The 20410-nt window shown below is 45.6% G+C and overlaps 1 protein-coding gene across 1 annotated transcript in view; it reads left to right on the forward strand.

Moving 5' to 3' along the window:
• The window catches only part of ELL (elongation factor for RNA polymerase II), a 55508-nt gene that overhangs the window by 31878 nt on the left and 3220 nt on the right, over positions 1-20410 (forward strand). The window contains exons 3-9 of the mRNA XM_074167341.1: positions 974-1095; positions 1658-1821; positions 4737-4990; positions 8106-8230; positions 11527-11623; positions 15022-15517; positions 18505-18571. Of these exons, the coding sequence (XP_074023442.1) occupies positions 974-1095; positions 1658-1821; positions 4737-4990; positions 8106-8230; positions 11527-11623; positions 15022-15517; positions 18505-18571 (1325 nt within the window). The remainder of the gene's footprint in view (positions 1-973; positions 1096-1657; positions 1822-4736; positions 4991-8105; positions 8231-11526; positions 11624-15021; positions 15518-18504; positions 18572-20410) is intronic.

The following is a 20410-nucleotide window of genomic DNA, read 5'->3' on the forward strand; positions in this document are numbered from 1 at the left end:
GAGTGACCCCAATGCACCAGGCTTCTAGGCTGCTGTAAATGTCTGAGGTCGAAGGGAAACCACCTAAAAACCCTCCTGTACCAGCACCGGGCTTTCATGGAGCACAGTCATATGCAGATGCCACGAGCTGGTTTGCTCAGCATATATATTTTGTGCATATATGTGGCAATCCGGGTAAATAGAAACCTGTGTGGTAGAGCACAGCCTAAAAATAGGTTGAAGCTGATGTTCCTCCTGTCTCATTTTCTGGAAGCCATCTTAATTATCAAATATTGATGTGATAGTAGAGCTCGCATGCTGAGATTTACGTCGGGTCTTGAAGGCGGAGGGGAAACAGTTTCCCTTTTGAAAAATGAATTGCGGGGGGGAATGGAGAAAAAACAATGCAGATCGCTGTGGAGTTGTCTGCGGAGCACACTTAATGCTTGATTAAATATTTAATTTAGCAGCAGCGTCACACTCTACTGTGAGCCGTGAAATCTCGTTATGGAATTATAATCTCTTAAAAAAGAATAAGCATGCTACCTAGTGACCTGGCGTGTACTACATTTAGTGCTGGATCACTAATTCTAAAGAAACAAGCCTCAAGTGTGTTAAATTGAATATAAACAGTGGTAGCAAGTCTGTTCTGAGCCTGAATCAATAGAATTGGGTCAGATTCCTAGAACAAGATTATTGTGGGCTCCGCTTTGAAAGTCAGCAAGAGGCTGGCTCAGATCTCTGTCCTGTTGCAGACGTAGCTGGCATTTTAGCTCTCCTTTACATCTCTCTGCCTCTGTTATTGTATGTTTTCAGTGCATAGAATTTTGCTAACTCGAATCCTTCCTAGTCTCCTGTGCAGTAATCCACGTGCTTTACTCGGAGCAGGTTGCAAAATGGCTAAAAGCCCAGTGACTGCAGGAAAAATTGAATTTTGCGTTAGCGTGGGCTACCCAAGTGACCAATATATTTTTCTTTTCCTCTTTCCAAACAGCACATCGCAATTCCAAGGCCTGATCGACCCACGGAAGTGCGGACTTTCACATTTTATCTTTCAAATATTGGCAAGGACAGCCCCCAAGGGAGTTTTGACTGTATCCAGCAGTATGTATCTAGGTGAGTGGTACAGCAAAAGAAAAGCTAACCTCTTTCTACCTTACCTTCTGTAGAATCTTTCCCTTAACAAACTTGAACAAAACTTAATATGTGCTCTTTCTTTTTAGAGTCTTTCTAATCTGTGTGTGTGTGTCAATTTGGGTAAGGAGGCACTCACAGAATAATCTTTTTACCTTTCTCAGCTTCTTTCTGTCCCCTCCTGTTATTTAGATAACGCAGCCTCGCTTATTGCCCCGGTGACAGAGCTGTGCCCGTTTGCAGTGTTGGGAGTACCTTTTCGGTTGCCTTTCTTTTAAGGGCTTTAAACTGAAAGAGGGGAGATTGAGATGAAATCTCGTGAAGAACTTCTTTGCTGTGAGGGTGGGGAGAGCCTGACCCAGGTTGCCCAGAGAAGCTGTGGCTGCCCCATCCCTGGAGGGGTTCAAGGCCAGGTTGGAGGGGACTTGGAGCAGCCTGGTCTGGTGGGACGTGTCCCTGCCTGGGGCAGGGGGTGGGATTAGATGGTCTCTAAGGTCCCTTCCAACTCTAACCATTCTATGATGATTCTGTGTTTTTTCTGCAGCAATGGCAATATCCATTTGGATTGCCTGGGAAGCATACAGGATAAAATCACCGTGTGTGCGACGGACGATTCCTACCAGAAGGCAAGGCAAAGCATGGCACAGGCCGAGGAGGAGACTCGCAGCCGGAGCGCCATTGTCATTAAACCTGGGGGGAGATACGTAGGTAAGCACCAAACTTGATTTTGGGGAGTGTCTTCCCCACCTTCTGGAGTCGAACGCTGAAATTTATTTGTCTTTAACAAGTATCTGGTAGCTCCTTGTGGGTGTCTGATTTATTAGGATGCTACTCTCCTGGTATTGTGGCTTCTTCATGGCTTCCATCTTCACCCCAGGATATTCGTGGTGGGGTTTGCATGGCCTTTGAGGGCTGTCCGTGCGCAGTCACATCGCTCTCTGGCGTTACTTCGTGTTTGTCAGGGGGTGATGCTGGGAACACACTGCAGAACCCTCGGAAGTGGCCAGTAAAGCTCCTCACAGAGTCAGCTGAAACGCTGTCACACATCTGCTGGGTGCCCGCGCTGGAGACCGTAACGTGCAGCAGCGAGGATGCAGACAGCAGAGCCCTCGTCTTAATAAAGAAAGAGACTAAAGCGATGCCGCTGAGTGCAGCCTTAAACAAACCACCTTATTGTGACAACGGAAGGAGAATTTTAGAGAAGGAAATAAAACGGTGGCAAATATCGGTGGGCTCCAGAAGGACTTTGGGCTCAGGTCCCTGCTTAACCTCAGTCTGCTCATAAACTCAGGGCACAAATATTAATCAGAAAGCAGAGTTTTGGGGTTTGGTTTTTTTTTTTTCTCTTTTGAGCCTCTGTTTTTTCTGCAGCCCATGTGATCTGTAGCCAGCCTCTTCTCAGAGGATGTCTGGGATGAGAATGGTGAGTTGCAAAATGTAGAACTGACCCTGACTCATTGTTTTATCAGCCAAGCGCTCAAAGCTGAGAAATAAGATAGTAATCAGGAAGGAAATGCATTGATTTCCTGTAGACTAGAAGATTATTTTGTTTAGCTTATATTTGAGAACATTACAGTAAGCGGATGAAGTTGTTAGGCTTGCGAGGGAGAAGATTCTCAAAGCAAATTGCTTCCCGGAAAGATAGAACAAAACTTTTGATTTAGAAATACTCTTGCTAAAACGCTTACCGCTGTGAAATGGAAGCACAACCACATCAAACACAGTGGAGTGGAGCGTGTGCTGCGTATATAAGATGTCAGGGTTTAAGACGGTGGGGAAAACTCCGATCCAAGAAGGAAGAGCCTGGGCAGGGATGGTCCTCCTGTGGGACACGCAGGAGTTTGGGGTGCCGGCACCACCGGCTGAGTCAGGCTGGGCTGGGGGGAGAGGGCTGGCTTCACATTTCCATGAGAACACGGAGCTCAGCACTTAAAACGTCACTGGAGTCATTCCAGGCAGCTCGGATGGGGAAGAATTTATATGAAATGTTGAAATTGGAGATCAACAGAGCAGTAGAGATGTGAACAAATACATATATAACTAGATAGCTGATATGTCTGTAAGGGGGCTGTGCGTGCTTATATACACACTAAATATGTGTGTGTGCTTACATCTATATATAAGCACACTTATAAATATTTTAAAAAACTTTGTGTTCTGGCTTAACTCAGTTTTTTTCTTTTCCTATCATTGCCCATTTTGGCTCCAGCCTTAAGTGGAAATGTCCCAATGTGTTTTTGCTGTTCACGACCTGGCAAGAGTGAAGGGAGTTCTAGAAAGCTGATGAATCTTCTCTTGTCCCATTTCTGGAAACAAAGTCCAGTTGACCTCTGGATTTTGGGACGTTTAACATGTGAACTGTTGTTTTTCTCCCTCTTGTCTTAACTCAGCCCTGCCGACGATGGGTCGTCCTTGCTTGCATCAGCGTGGTGCGTAATAAAAAGCCAGGAAATGGGGACTCGGGTTATGCAATCTACATTTCAGTAAAATAAACACGGCAGACAATCACCAGTATCTTCAGATGACTCAGTTGAAAACATGCTTCCTAGCAGTGGAGAATTGCCACGCTGTGAAATCAACCCCCAAAATTCTTGCAGTAAATGCTGGATGTTGTTTGTCCCAGTGAAGGTCACTTTCTTGATTGCGTCTCCCTGTATCAGACCTTGGAACCTCCAGATGTTCTTTTTTTTTTTTCCGTTTGCTGGTTTCACCTTTGGTAGCAGGAACCTGCCTTTGTGACCTGCTTCTGTAGTCAAAATAGTAAAACTCTTTGATTTGCGCTTTAGTAAGTCATGTGGGAACTTGTGCGAGGGTTCTAGTTAAAGCTGTTTTCCAGCAGGAATGGGAAAAATGAATTCTTGTATGATGCTGTCAGAGACCAAGAACCGCGTTTGCCGTGGAGTGGAGGAAGCTGCCTCCAAGGGCTTGAGATGAACTTTTGAGACAGCTTGATGTTCCCACGTATATGTAAATGTAATTGGAGGGGGAAGCGGTTATTACCCCAATGTAGAAGGGGTTATTCTATGAGAATAGAGAGCGCGCTAATGAATAGGCTGATGTATCCGCGTTAGACCCCATTCATGTGGCTGTGTTTGGCGGGGGGAAGGGAGGTGGACCCAGCCCCATAAAGTTCCTATTGTTCTAAAAGCAGAAACATCTGCTGGAGTAGCGTTTTTTGCTGAGATCAGCAGCGGGGAGCCGCTCGTTGACCAGTTCTGGTCTTTCCACTCCATATTTCGACTCTTCTACATAATAATGCAGAATTTTCTTCTCATAGGGAGGGGGGAAAAAATGGTTAGATTAACCGTGGGGATCCATGCACTTGGGATAAATGAAAAGCTGGCAAACAAAGAGAGCTTTATGTGAGCTTGTGGCCAATAATGCTCAGGTTTCCAGAGCTTGGTGTTGCTGTTTACTTGTTACAGGCTTGTCACGAATCATAAAACTCACGGGATACCCGTTCCGGCGGCGTGTGGGAAGGGATGGAGTGCGCTGGTTGTGTTTGTCCTTCCTTGTCATCCCGTGGCACTTCAGCTGGTGGATTGAGCTCCGTATACGTGTTGACAGACCGGCTGGCCTTTGCGAGGTGACTGCTGCAGTTCACTCTTCTCATCTCGTTTTAGGCAAAAAGGTTCAAGTGCGTAAACCTGCACCAGGAGCTTCCGACGCTGTTCCCTCCAGGAAGCGCCCAACGCCAGTCAACCTTGCCAGTGCAATAAAGAGAGGCAATAGTGCCATTTCTCAGAGACCCTTCAAAGATAGGGTTGTGCACTTACTGGCACTAAAGCCTTACAAGAAACCTGAACTTATTCTCAGATTGCAGAAGGACGGACTTTCTCAGCAGGACAAGGATTTGCTGGACAACCTTCTGCAACAGGTTTGTACCCTGATGGAGGCAACGATTTAGGTAAAGGGAAACGTCTTCTTGGAAGGGTGGTACCTGCCGTATCAGCCTGAACGTAACCTCTGTGTCTCAAAGCTCCAGCTCAAAGTTTCTCTAAAGGCCGTGGCCGACAGAAGGTGACAGTTCACATCACTATTGTTGCTAGAGAGAGCAGAAATCTCTTGTGTGTACACAACTAAGCTGTGTGACTTCTATTCACCAGATCGGTCAATTTAAGAGAAATACTGTTGGTTGTTCACGGGGAGAACTATCTAACAGAGCATCTACGAGCTCTTTGAATTGTTATAACCTTATAAACCTATATATTCATATTAATGTGGATGTAAAAGAACATGTTTTATATTCATACATGCAACATTTCCTATATGAAGGAAAAAATACGTCCCTCTCCACTAAGCTTTACATCTTTGTATTGCTCAGTCCCGTGCCTCTCCTGCTCAGAAGCGCAACTGGTTCCGCGTGAAGATCAGGCAGCTCCTTGCAAAGCGTATTATTTGTACGTCAAGTGTGAAAGCTGTCTCCGAGCTGAATCAGTTCTTAACACTGAGTCATGTTGAAGGTGCCATTTTAGGAATTGCAGTAAATACCTTTATTGCTCTCGCAGCAATCATAGCAATACATGGTGGGTATTTATTTAAGTGCTGCAGCTGCCCTCTTCTGTATTGGATTATTTGTTTTTTTACTCCTTTCTATAGCTGAAAAGAAGGAGACAGCAAGGAGTTAATTTGTCCAAGGGCACGGGTCAGGTCATATTGAAAATGGAGTTATTGCTGGCACAACTTACTCCTTCCCCTTAGTCCCGTAGCCCTTCATTTTCCAGCCGTGCTAGAATTCTTATGAGCACCCTTTTGAATGCTATAAATAGGTTTAATACTAGAAATGCCGTTTCTGATAATCACCTTTTATTGATGCTCTCCCAAACCCCTGGCAGGCAAGTGGCAGTGTCGGCAGCGTCAGCCTGATTGGCCTAAATGCTGATTTGGCTGTAAATGTATTGCTCGTAAACTTTAATCTCCTTTCAGCACTACCAGGGCTCTCATCCACAAGCAGACACAGATAAGCTAAAAATTACAGGCTGCGTTAAAGCTACATGTCTAAATACGTCTAGGTGTGGGTTTCATTGTACTCTTGCATCTCTCGTAAGGACTCTGTGTTCCTGCTGCCCTTTTTGCCTCATTTTGCAAGGTTTCTATTTTTGGGAGGCCCCGGGGTGGAGCTTGTGGAGTCCCACACCAGCAAAACAAGGAGGGAACAACTCTCTGCCCAGAGAAAATCCCAGTTATTCTTCTGCCTGGGCTCCCAGCTTTGCTGAGCAGTGTCTCTCCCGCTGTAGAAGGAGGCAGTAACTGGAGAGATTCTCCGAGAGTTTGTTTTGTTGTTTTGGTTTTTCTTTTGAAAAAAGAACCTAGCTTTGCTTTTGTCTCTTGGGCATGTTTACTGGGATATCGAAATGTAAAACACAGCTCAAATTCTTCTTGTATTTTGGCTCAGGATTTTGGAAAGCTGACAGAACTGAAAGGAAAAACAAAGTGTTCGTCATGTAAACTGATAACTGTGCTTTTTATTTTTTTTTGCTTATCAGGAGAGCTTTGCTGTGTTAGTTCTGCAGCTTTTTTGCTTTTAAATTCATAGTTTTTTTTTTTAATACTAGGTCGTAGTCTCCCTAAAGCAGCAGCAGAAGAATTAGCAGCATCTTCAGTTAGACTTTGCACTTGCTTTTCTGAGGCTCTTTCTGCTGCGTGGGTAATAGAGATTCATAAGCACCAGGGTCTCTTGAACGGAGCGAGCAATGGAGAATGCTAATCCTTAAACAGATGCACAAAATCTCCACTGCCTGAATAAAAGCATCTTCCAGTTTGGAGTGTAATAGGCTCGTCAAACGGAGCGGCTGAAGCAGTGGGTTTGGGACGCGGCTGTTGGCTCTGCCGGTGGATCAGCCCAGCTGTGGGCATCACGTTTGGCACCTCTGCCTCCCTATCCCTTTAATAAAGACAAATTTAGGGCTTTATTTTCTTTCTAAGCTAGCAGTGCTCTAGGCTCACCTAAGAAGGGTTCACCAAAACAGTCCAGCGCCTCTGAAAACTTCACTGGGGCTTTTTGCTTCGTGCTGACATGGTATTTTTCAGCTCTGTAACCAGCAGCAAGAAGTTAAATTTTCAGTCAAGCTGTGGAAAGACTGATTAAAGTGGGAAAACTCTCAAGAAGTTGTTTCCATTCTAATACAACCCTGCTGGTTCCAGCGGTGTTTCCTATTCGTGCGGGCACCACGCAGAGTTTTGTGGGGAAACTACAGGCACTAGAATTGGATAAAATGTCACAAAGCTGCTCGCGCAAGTGTCCCCAGCTAATCGCAGCACCCGATTTAGGTGCAATGCTCTGTTGTAAAACCCTGGGCTATAAGCTGGTAATCACAGGTTTTGTTCTTGCCCTGAAGTTGTCCTGGGAAAAATTCTCCTCCGTGAAATCCAGCAGATGATCCCAAGGCGCTGAGCTGCGCGGTGTAACCGGCCGGCTCCGTAACGCGGTGTGTCTGCACGGCCGCCTCTTCGCTGCTCCTTGAGAAAGCAGCTTTCTGTCGCCTCTTTCACTGGCTCCTTAGGGAGAAATTATCATCTGGCAATCGTTAACTAAGCTCTCGCCGCCAAGAGTCCCTCTGTCAGCTGATAAACTGCACCATTTTAGCTATTGGATGCGTATGAAAAGTGAACTACCTGTCCCAACTTAAGGAAATACCTGGAAATAACCCCTAAACTGATATTGTGCCATTCCCGACTATCCAGGCTGAATAATCTGTTTAGATATGACTTGTTTCCCAGTAAATTTGATAGACTCTGGAAACTCATAATAATCTGGTGCGATGGCAAGGCAAAAGGAAAGGCACGGTTTGATTAAATAAGCCAAATAATTAGGAAATTAAGTATAAAATCTCTGCTTCTTCTCTGACACTAGCAACTGCTGAGATTTTTGCCTGCATCTTAGATATTTTTTTCTTAGAACAAGTGAGAAAATTAAAAATTAAACCCTAACAGTTTTGATTTTGTGTTTTTTTGTTTTGTTTTTTTTCTTTTTCAAAATACTTTTGTTTCAGGTGGCAAATTTGAGTGCCAAGGACAGCACTTTCACACTGAAAGATTGTGTATACAAAGAAGTGCAGAAGGACTGGCCTGGCTACTCTGAAGGAGATCAGCAGTTGCTGAAGAGGATACTCGTTCGGTAATTATTCCATCTTCTCTCTAATATCATCCAGAGCTTGAAAATACTGCCCCGGGTCAGTTGCTATAAATCGGGGTAACTGAAGTCGGTAGAACAATGGTAAGTGGAGCGTTTGACTTATTTTAACATAAAGTGAATCTGTTTGTCATCCAGGCAGTTGTAGGAGTTACTAAACTCAAACGTTAAAAGTGGACGCGCTCTTCAGATCGACCCAGGCTGCCTTTAAATCATTGCACTAAAAAGCCAGGGGGGAAACCTGGATGGGGGACAAAAGCTGTTATAGTTAAAAAGTTAATGGTGGTTTAAAATCCTGGGAGGTGAATGGATTAAGGCAAATGTGTCCAGCTCCAAGTCTCCATTGAAACTCTCCTTTCCTTTTGCCATATCTCCTCGTGCACGGCTTCCTGTGCCGTGTTTGTTCAGGGCAGGGAGAGGGACCTTACCCTGCAGCCACGTCCCCTAAATGTCTTGCTCGGCCACTTCTGTGCCCTGTTCCTCTGGATGTCCCCGTTCCTCCTGAGCCCTTCGCTTGGGAGACTTCGCCGCTTCATTTCCGCGGTCTTACTTGGACGTTTGTTCGCTGGGTTTTTCTTCCGTTGCAAATTCTGTTTATTAGCACGGTCGCCCCGTAAGATTGACGTTTGATGGGAGGAAAGGATGCGTGAAAAAGCAGGAGGCGGTTTTGTAGAGAGAAGTCCCCTAAAACACGTGCTGGTTCTGTCCGTAGAGTGCAATCCTTACAGTCCAAGGGATACCTGTCCTCACGTTCCCTCCTGAAAATACAGATATTTTTCCTCCCGACCTCAGGAGCTCTTGGCTGTCAGCAGGGAAAGAGATGTATCTCCCCAGTTTCTAGAGAAAAATCCTTCTCTGATCATTTATATTTCCCTCTCTGGGTTTTCAGTGCGTCTGTACTGACTCGGTACTTATTTTTGTAATGCAGACAGATTTTACTCCACTTGTTTTTGCGATTTATTTCACGACACTTTTGGGTAAGATTAAGTAGACCGTGCTGTGTTTGAACAGTTTCCCTGATTTGAAAGCGCAGTTGGCCTGGAGATGGGACTTTGTTAAACCAACAGAAACTTGCACTTGAAGCGCTTTGGCATGCTAAAGAGAACTCAAACTCGTTTAAATGGCCTTGATGGCGAATTATAATTAAATGGAAAAATACAACTGCCATGCAATCTTCATGGCTTTCAAAAAAAAAAAGTTAATTTCTCCCCGCAGAAAGCAATGTTTACTGCTTTTTCTAGAATTGTGGCATTCAGTTATGCGAAGGTCTAAAAATAGACCTTGGAAAGGATGTATTCAACTGTACAAACAAAGCCCCGCTCAGCCAGCGCAGGTAATGAGGCTACAAAATGGAAAAAACATGTAGGGTTGAAGACAGTAGAAAAACACTCACAAAAAGGGCACAGGCACCAGACGTAGGGCTTTACGTCGCCGGCTGCGGTGGCCGCGCGGTTGCCTGGATCCAGCCAATTGCTGGGTCTCCTCCCGGTTTTCAGGTCCGGTTGCAACTGGATGGTTCATCGGCTGCAATAATTGGCACATCTGCAGATATTAAAACTATATCTAACACTGCCCGCGTTAGACTAACCCCTTTTTCCTCGTGTTTTTTGTGTTTTCCATCCTTTTTTCACCGTTGTAGTGAAAGGTGTTTCGGCTTTTAAAAGAGCCGCTGAGTTGAAAGTCGTTGTCTTTCATCCCCTTTTTTTTTTTTTTTTTTTAAAATCCCTAATTAACCTGTTAGGAGATGTGACAAGATTACTCAGTCCAGTCAAACGGCATCCAAAAAGCCACTTTCACTGCGGCGTTTATGGAATATCGCTCTTCCCCTTCCTGTTTTCACAGTCTCCGAGCGCTTTGCTTGAGTTGATCCCTGGCTGTTGAGACTGTTCTAAATAAAATTAAACAAAGCGGCAGCTGAAGCCAGAACGGCGGCGAAACGTCAGGCCCTTAAACGTTGCTGCAACACGGCTGAAGGTTCATGAAAATCTTGTAGAAGTCATGGGCTTTATCTCTGAAATAATCTGCCCAGTGTTTGAAAAATATGTGTGCACTTTAAAGCTGATTATAGCCTCTTGGGGAAGAATTTAGACGTTGGTTATTCAGGCTGTACAGCTGGTGACAAAACGACCGCAGAGCTACTTTATTAAAACCTTTAACCCTGAATATATTTTTTTTTAATTATTTTTTTTTTTTTCAGTTTGACAGCTGCAGCTTGATGCAAGAGTAGTTTTTCCTGGGTGATTAATACCCGGGCAGTCTGGCTGGTGGCAGGAGAGTAGGGCAAAGCTGGGAAACTTTGCTTGGAGATGGAGAGAGAGCCCCTTGAGCGGTGGGGAGAGGAGATTCCCCAGCGTGAACGTGAATTAACGCACTTACGTGATTAGAATGACTTGCATTGTACTTTTTTTGGCGACAAGAGGTTTCTGTTGTTTGTCCAATACCTCAAATACAGACCGGAGTAGCGCTATTTTGCATGATGCAACTTAAAAGTATTACTCTGAAGCCCTAAATGTAAATCCTGGTGGACCAATAATACCGTATATAACGGTTCCTGTTATAATCCTGCTTTTCATGGATCCAGAGGGGCTTCCTTCTGAAAGGGGACTGCTATTCCTGTAAAATGTTGTTTTAACGGTGCTAATGAGTGGGAGAACTTTCTTTCCCAACATCTGAGCTTGAGTTTTGACCCCTTCTCAGAGCGCGCTGGCTTGCTGAATTTTCTTGTGAAGACAATTTTAACTGGGTGAGACAAAGTCAGCAGAAATAACGTCTTGCTTATTGAGCTGTATTTCAGTCAGTAGCAGGAAGAGGTACCTCCTGTACGCTTTAAAGTTCAATGCCAAATCTGTATATGGATCATTTTTCCAAGGTTGCAATTCATTTGTTGTAATATTTATGTCACCGGTTCAAGAGAAAAAGAGGCAAAACTGTCAGCAAATAAGTTCCATCCTCGTTAGGGAATCCTCTCGTTTGTCTGATAGCTCAGCCTGCTCCCTCCCTGCAGAGCGTCAGACCAGGGTGTTACCTCCGTTCAGAGAATCACAAAAATCATGGGAAGACGAGAAAGAGATAAGCAATTACCGTATGTTGTTGATTGGTATCTTCCCAGATTTTGTCCGAGATCAAAACTGTAAGTGCCTGAACGAGCTGCTTTCATGGCATCTTCAAGCAGTCAGGATTTGAGCCCACAAAAAGGCTCTTTGCTCTGCAGGCAGGTTTGAAGTACCATCTGTTGGCTTGTCAGGCACGGGATTGGAACAGCCCGGAATTCTGTTTTTCAGGAAACTCTGTCAGCCGCAGAACAGCAGCGGTTTTCAAGGAGAAGCGCCTTCCCTGAGTCCACCAAAAGACAACGTGAACTCCAGCTCTCCTCCTCAGGTAGGTGATCTCTCTCCAGGGGGGTTCAGAGCCAGCCCTTGGCTCCGTCTCCTCTCCATGGAGTTTGGGACCTGGACCTGGGTTTAGGGTGAGCTCTTCAGCCTCTCTGCACCCTGTAATCACCTGCTGCTGGAGGCTGGTAGGTCAAGAGGTTGTTGGGTTGGGGTTTTTTTTTTTTTTTCATTTTATTAAGTTAGAGTCTAATTCTGGCTTCTTCAGCATCTGTTTCTCCTCTGGATGTGGCCTATGGGGAGGATCTCCGAGAGTGTGTCTTAGGTTTAGTTTTAAGGGCTACATTTTTCTTCCTCGGTATCTACATCCCTCTTGGAGTTCCTGGGAGAATGAGCTTGTGTTTTACTCATTACTAATAATTGACTGGAACGAAGCAGTAATAAGTAGCTCCCAAACACAGTCGAGTTATTAAAAACCTTGACCTTTTGCAACCTAATTGCCGTGACAGATCAGGAGCAGGTTGGTTTGCTCTTTGATTTGTTGAGATGCCGGTGCACGGAGCTGTGAAAAGTACGTTTTGACTGGTTTTTTTTTTCCATGCTAATAAACTGCGAAGGAGCTGCATTTGCCTTGTGTGTTAAGCAGGCTCTGTCCCCGCTCTTCCCAGTATCTCTTAGCGCAGGCATTTCTTGCAAGCGTTGTGAAATACCGGCTTCCCTTCTCAGCTGTGGGTCAGCCCAGACAAGTTTGAGTATTTATTCTCCTCCTGCCAATGGAATGTGTAATGCCTACTTGTCTGGACAGACGCGCTGAGGATTAGTGGCAAAGAATATTAGCAGGTAAAGAAATTATGTGCTTTCTGGCAGTGAGAAGGGAGGCAATGCTCTGTTCAGAACAAGAACTGGGCAACTTGTTTGCCAGGTGCCTAATTCCAAATCCTCTCCTGCTCTGCTGTGGGCACGTTCCTGGTGAATAAAGAAGGAGCCCCTTCCTTCGAGTCTGCCTGGAAAGACACGACGCCGTTAAGAGGCCGGTCTTGTGTTTTTCTTAACCTGATTCTGAAAAAAAATGTAGGTTGGAAAATCATCTCCCTTCTGGTTGTGCGTATTCTGAAAGACGCAGAGGTTGGTAGGGGATGATCAGTGCTTATAAATACTTCAAGGGTGGGTGTCAAGAGGACGGGGCTGGTCTTTTTTCAGTGGTGCCCAGTGACAGGACAAGAGGGAACGGGCACAAACTTGAATGTAAGATGTTCCACCTAAACGTGAGGAGGAACTTCTTTATTTCGAGGGTGGCAGAGCCCTGGAAGAGGCTGCCCAGAGAGGTGGTGGAGTCTCCTTCTCTGGAGACGTTCAAAACCCGCCTGGACACGTTCCTGTGGGACCTGCTCTGGGTGGACCTGCTCTGGCAGGGGGGTTGGACTAGATGATCTCCAGAGGTCCCTTCCAACCCCATGTGATTCTGTGATGTTTTTGGTCTCTTGAGATGATCCAGTTGAAACTTTGGGTGGTTGATTGGTTTGCATCTAGAAAACGCTGGTGAATTAGGGGCAACCAAACATGGAATATAAATGATTCCAGCAACGCTTCTGCCGTGGCTGGTGTCAGGCAGCAAACCACAGACAGCTTTTTCTTGTAAGCAGTCTTTCTTTTTTTTTTTTTTGATACTCTATAGCTGTAGTTGCTATTTAGAGAAGGGGGTGCCTGCTAATGGTTGAAATCCCAGCAGAGGACTGGGATTTGGTAGTCTGGAATGCAACATATTTTGGGAAAGTTCAGTTGGGGAATGAAGGCGAAGGAAAAAAAACTTGGTGTGGCGATTCCAAGGAAGCGTGGCAGAGCCGGTATCGCGTGCACGTACCACCTCAAACCAGAGAGGTGACGCTGGGGAAGCTGGTGTGTGTTGGCTTTAAAGAAAGGAGGATAAAAGGTGGCAGTTTTTAAATCTGTTGCCCGAGACCTACAGGCAGGGCGAGCAGCCCCTCCTCCTGGGAGATGGACACTGCTGGTGTTCTGCTGGGAAAGGCGGCCGGGATGTTGCAAAGCCGGTTCGACGTGCTGTCCTTGTCCCTGGAGCAGCTCCTCTGCCTCATTGCCTTCACAGGTGGAAAGGATTCCTGCCGCCGAGCAGTGTGTCCTTGAGACCCTGGAGTTAGTAAAGAGAAATAATAACTGGGGGGGGGAAGGGAAAGGAGTGAATTGGTGGCTCCCTGACAAAGCGGCCGCGCATCCAGCTGCGTTTCTCCGATGGAACAAAATTTCCGTTTGCAAACACATCGCAGTCCTGCCTGAGACATAAAGAAAATAGTGAAATATCCAAAAGAAATAATCAGAACTATCGCTTGTTTTCCTCTGGGCACTAAATCATCTTTCCTCCAAGTTCCTGCGGCCCGGGCAGGCACACAGCGCTGCACTCATGGCTCTCCAAGGTAATTTTAGCCGGACTGAGCCATAGTTCTGGCTCTGCGTTGAGCTCTTCTTTCTGCTGCCCGATGGATGGGTTCTTCCAGGCTGCAGCTTCCCCAGGCTAAACCACAGCCCATGGGCAACTGCTTACTGGGAGCTGTGGGCACAGAGAGCTGCTCGGAGCCCAGCCGGTGGCTGCCCAGCCAGGGCTGATGGGGACACTGGGAACCACTTCTCTCTCTGCACTTCTTATTTATAAAAAAAGGGATTCTCAGGTTGTGTTGGCCCATGTGACATGGCTTTTAAAACTGCAGCAAATGTCCTCTTTTTGCCTTAAATTCTGAGAACTTGAACAGTTGCCATTTTCTAACCTCTTCCGGGAAATGCCTCTTTCTGGAGAAGAGGAAGGAGTGGGGTTGCGGGGGTAAAGCTGTTGACCGCAGAGTGGGTAAAATCAGTTGGGAATAAAATGCAGAACTTGTGAATCCCTCCCTGCTCCAGAGATCTGAGCGCATCTTTCCTTCATGGGGACTTTGAGGTGCTCTAAATGTCATGCCACGACCAGAAGAGGTGACAGATGTTTTTTTTATGGTGGTTTCCGTTCTCTGCCAAGTGACAGGGACAGGGAAAGGACAGGGTTTTATTTCCAAAGTGCTAGATTTGAATTAAGACGCATCGAGAGCAGGCTGGGTTGCATGGCCATGGTGGGAATAGTGCAGGAGATCACTCATTTTTGATGTGATGTGGGTTTCTCTAAGTTCTCCCAAAGAGCCACGGGCTCCAGGGCTGTTGGGATTGTCAGGAAGGGATGGATCAGGTTCTGTAGGACCTGGAGGTCCTGGAGCCTGCACCCAGGACCAGCCTCCGAGCTGGGACACTTGCTGGCAGCTCTCCCTGACAGCAGAGCTCTTTTTCTGGGGATATTTCCATGTTCTCTGGTATTGCACCACCACCTAGTGGTAACAGTATCCAAAATTCTGGCCTCGAGATTTCAAGATTTCTTTTTTTTTTTTTTTCTTTTTTTTCCTTTTTCCTCCCTAGAAACGATCCCAACCTCTGGAGTTTATCGATCCCCTGGCCAACAAAAAGCCCAGGATCTCGCATTTGGCTCACAGAACTCAACCCACTTTCAATGGGAAACTGAATTCCTCCAACGGGAAGGACGCCCCTGCCCCTGCCCTGCTGCCGGCTCTGCCGGAGTCGGTGAGCTCCAGCTCCAGCCTCCCGCTGCTGGAGCTGCCGAGGCCTCACGATCCCCTTTCGGATGTCAGCAACGACCTGACTCACAACGGCAGAGACTGTGAGAACCCGGAGACGGCTGACAGACTGACTCATCCTCTCCCGACAGACTGTCCCCAAACGAGCAAGCACAATTGCAGCTCGTACGTAAAAACCAAGAAAAAATCCAAAAAGCACAAAGACAAGGAAAAGGAGAGAAAGGAGAAGAAAAACGAAGAGAAGTGCAAAGAGGAGAAGCAGGACTGTGAAGTAATAAAAAATGCTGACTTAGTTAGTGTTCCCCAGGAACAGGTCACAGGTGAGTACGGTCCGAGACATCCTTCTGTACGGTTTGTGCTAATATTGGTATCGACTGTGTATAATTTCTGCTCTAAATCCATTTGGGGAAGGAGGTGGCGTCTCCACTTGCACAGACCGTGTGGTTAACGAAATAATATCGCTCTGTCCCTACCTACAAATCAACAAATGTGCTTCCTCTCAAAAGAGGATATCAGGTTTTTCCTGTTTAACCTTTCACGCTGCTTGGAACTGCCTCAGACCGTGTCATGTTTCTCCTTGTTAAATTAAAAGTCGTATTAATATGTGGGGATGAAAGGCAGACATCAAGATGTGTCGGGGAAAAAAAGCAGAGCTGCTTGATTACTTACGGCTCCTCTGCTGGTGTTTGGTATTGTGATGACTCTCGTATTGATTTTTAACTCAGTAATGAAAAGTTAGTCACAAAAGCTTTTAATATTGTGTACAAAAGCGATGGTAGATAAGTCTTGTGATAAATGTTGTCGGAGCGATGTACAACAACCAGCTCTTTCAGGCTGAAAGAGCTTCCTTGTGTCCCCGATCCTCTGAATTTCTGTTTCGGGGTTAACACAACAGTGAATCTTTTACCCTTTGAGATGCGATGAAAATGTTTTCCGTCAACCCAGTGTATTTCTAAGTCAGTCCTACCTCACTTCTACATACTCTTAGAAGTTAGGGCAGAGAATGTTGATTAATCCCATCGGTTCCCTCACCGGTTTCCCTGTTTTCTGTTCTTTCTTTACACTTTCTTACAACTCCCTGGGCGCTGGGACTTCCCCTGCAGCCTCTCGGGATATCGCAGTCACGATCCCTTGTTAAATGTCTTTTTGGATCCATCTTGTTTTCCCTTACCCCATTACTACTTTCTGACCCGTAAGTTCCTCTTGGTGCATGAAAATCACCCGGTTTTGGCTCAGAAGGGTCAGTAACTCGAAAACCTTTGTTGAATTCCTGGGAAGGGAGAGCTCCGCAGGGCATTGAGCTCTCGCCTTCCCCACAGCCTTTGTAGCACCTATGAAATGCATTTTGATTGCTCAGCAGTGATTTTTAATTACATCCATGGTCCTGATCGTTGCGTGGCACCGCAGATCCACGCTCTTCAGATACTACTTCCGCTTTGATCTGAATTTTTGTAGTTTTTTCTGTGAATGTTGTTTTTCTTCCCCATGTGCCTTGTGTCTCGGATGGCAGTGGGGAGATACACACACACACACTCTCTCTGGATATAAGTTTTTGTCGGTGTTTCTTATAAATACCAAAATACCCTGAATTCTTTCTCCATGAAGTTGCTGACCTTTTATCACCTTTTCTGCTCTGCTTTCAAAACAGCTTAATGACTGGCTCTTTGTTAATTAGTAGGAGTCGGGGTTTGTTCCTGCTGCACCACTGATGTATGCGAGGTAACGAATCCGAGCTGTACTTGGGAGTAATCGTAAACAGGATGTGGTCAGTGGCTGCTTGGATTCCGTACAGCCAGTTTGCATCTCAATTGGGATTTTTTTTCCTTAGTTCATGCGGACAGCGTGGGCCTGGGTCTGCTCCTCTCGCTGGCAGCCCTCCCTCTGTCCCCCTCGGGCCAGGGACTGCGAGGAAGCAGGGTTTCTCCTGGGAGGTTTGTTCCAGAGGAGGCAGAGGGACTTCTGAGGTCCTTCCAGCAGTCAGTAGGTGGCACTCACAGGCAAAATAAACTGTTTTTTCTCCCTTTCTCTTCCATGATCTTCCTTACCCAGGGTCTGCATCCTTAACGGTCTGCATTCTTAACGCTGGTGGCCAGGTAGGGACGAAAGCGGAATTGGCTGCAAACATCTACAGCAGGAATTGAGACCAAGATCTTTAAACAACACGAGTTTTCTGCCATTCTGTTCTGCTCAGGAGAGCCTTTCAGCGGAAATCCCGAGGAAAATCAACTTTTAAAAAGATAGAATTAGGTTATTGCTTTTCCATGCCTGTGTTTATTACGTGGGCATTTCGTGCTCCCTGCAGCCTCTCTGGAGTAAGGATTGTAAAGCGGTATTTGTAGGTGAGCGTAGGGATGGATGAGGCTCAGGGCTCACACGTACCTCTCCTGGGCATCTGGGAAACTGCACAATCCAGGAGCTGCTGGCTCTAAGTAACAGACTCAGAACGAAGAGGAAAGAAGAAATATTTTTGCAAAGCAGTTGATTTAAATCCTTTGCAGTCTTCTCCACTTGCCTCTTATTTTGCTGCCTTCCCCTGGGTGCAGTCAACTCACTGATTGGGGCTTTCAGTATAATACACATTTTATGAGAAATATCCCCTTTCAAACCTGTATCCAGCTGCTTTTTTCAGCCAAACTAATAACGCAGTATTTGGTTTAGGTTGAGGATGGGGTCTGGGAAATCCTGTTCCTCCTCAGGTCTTCGGTCCCTTCGCTTAAACTCCTAAATATCTAAATATTCTTCGCCGAGCCTTGCTCCATTTGTGTTTCTTCAACTTCACAGAGCAGAGAGCACTTTGCTTTGTCTGCAGGGCGGTAGGGCTGTGTGAGGAAAAAGCTGAATGCCTTATAAAACCCCTTTGTTGTACCCTGTAGGAGTCTGGGGTGTTAATGGTAAGAATCTGAACCTGGAGTATTAACAGTAGGAATCCCTGCACTGTAGAATAGGAAAAAAAGAATGTGCACCTTGCTCAGCTCCTCTCTTCTGCTCATCTGGACTCGTAAATATGTTTTGCGCTTCCACGGTGGTGATAGCAGCGTTATCCCTCCCTGCAGGCAGTGTTTAGAAACCAATTAAATGAAGGTTTTTTGCTACTCGGCGCGTTGGCTAATGCTGATATCGTTGAAGTTTCAACCACCTTACTATAGAATCATAGAGTGGCTATTGTAGATCTTCCATCTCTGTCAGTTCAAAGCAAAACAGAAATCCTTTAGAATTTGATGAACTGTGTATTCCAGACGTTTATGAAGTTTAATTGCCTAGAGCTTTAAGGTTTAAGATGTCTACAAACAAGTTTTTATTTTTTCAGGTTTAAACGGAACATGCAATAACTCTAGTGTACCAACATCAACTTCAGAAATGCCAGATTATTTATTGTAAGTATATTTATCAGTTGCTTCATCACTTTGGGATCATGTTTCAAGATAAAAATCACAATGTGCTGGGGATTTTTGTTGGACTTTATTGTTACTCCATAGAACTGTGTAAGGTGGGCTTAAAAAAAAGGAGTAAATCCAACTTTGCAGATGGGTCCTGAGACTAAACTTGGTATCAGATCTGTTCTTTCCCTCCTTGTGCAGTTCAAGGTTATCTTCCTATAAACCAATTGGTAAAGTACTTCAAGAAGTATTACGTACCTTGAAGGGGTTTGAAAGGATTAAACATCTCCATGTTGGGAACTTTAAAGAGGAAATGATCTGCTTTAATGTTGTGGAAGACGGGGCAAGGAAGGATTTTGAGAGGTTAGCTAATTCTTCCCCTCCTCAGAGCCAAGATCATCTACATAAACCAGAGAAACATTCTTCATGGGGAGCTTATAACCCGTGGGTTAGGATGTGAGTTGTTTCACCTCTTGACTTTTTAATCAGATCCCCTTGAGGTTAATTAAACAATATACTTGTCTGCTGAAGCACAAAAAAATCCCCGTGCGTAAAGCCAAAAATCTGCATAAAGCCAAACCTGTTGTAAACAAAGCCGGGTGATAGCAAGAAGCGTAGCTGGGGGTAATGTTCCCTGCGCACGTCTCCGCCTGGGTTTTTAACGCGATCAGCTCTGGTCTGGCTGGGCTGGGAGCGCTCGGAGGGAGGAGGAGGAAGAGGAAGAGGAGGCATCCACTCTTGGCTGTGCCCGAGCAGGCACTGGAGTTGACTGGAGGATATATAGGGCTCTTGTATGGTTACAAAACCGTGGTTTGCTGGGCTGTATGAGCCGTACAAACCGCTCCGAGTTGGCATTTCTAATACCATTCAGAGGAATGCGAACGGCTGGGTTGTTTTTTTCTTACAATGGACATGCTGATCTTCCCTAAAGAGGGATATTGCAGCCCCTCGGTCCATCTCCAGAGAAATCCTGTAAGGTTTATGAACTCCTCTAAGGTCTGCTGTCTCACTTTTTAGCACAATCTGATTGTTCTGATGGTCAGCTCCTTAAATTATGAGAGCCATCACTGCTGTTTTGATCATGGAGGTGTATGTCTCCTACGAGTGAGAGCAACTTCCTTATCTCATAGTAGTGTGTCCTGTTTAGATGCTTATTTATACCAACCCCTCGTAAGGAATCAGTTCGTTAAGGCCTGAGTGCGTTTAGGTTAAGAGGGTGGAGGTTTTCCCTTAATTTGATAAGTCCATCTGCATGTTCATGTAAGGGTAAGGTGGCAAATTAGAGTTGTCGCCTACAAAGAGATGAATTTTAGCATCAGAAGTAAAAAAGCTGCTGGGCTTTCTGCAAAATACCCGGTTTAATGGCTTTTTGCTGAGCTGAATAACTTTCAAAGGGCCTCAAAGGTGCATCTGTTAAACGTGAGCTCTTGTGTTGGCTTCACGTTGGGAGTCTCCAGAAGGTGGTGGGGATATATTCGGTTTGTTCAACGTGGTTTCTCGTCGTGCGTTTGCCACATAGTCATACTGTGAGCATTTTGCAACGATGGCTGAATGCTTTTTGTGTTCCTTTAAAGACTCTTAACACTGGAAGCATCGTATTCCTGCTGTTCCAAGGTCTGGCACAGATGCAGAACTCCATGTTCTGCGGGACAGCAGGAGTTAGAAAAGCTGTAGCAGCGCTATCTGAATGTCCTCCTACACCCCCAGCTGCTCCCAGGCTTTGCTGTACCTGCATATTCCACCCTATCTGGCTTAGATACGAAATTCTGGGAGCAAACACTGTCTGTTTTTTTACACAGAACTCAAGGCAATAATCCTGACAGTTACCTCTCTGCT

This window comes from Numenius arquata, unplaced genomic scaffold (genome assembly GCF_964106895.1).
Source record: "Numenius arquata unplaced genomic scaffold, bNumArq3.hap1.1 HAP1_SCAFFOLD_665, whole genome shotgun sequence".
Lineage (NCBI taxonomy): Eukaryota > Metazoa > Chordata > Aves > Charadriiformes > Scolopacidae > Numenius > Numenius arquata.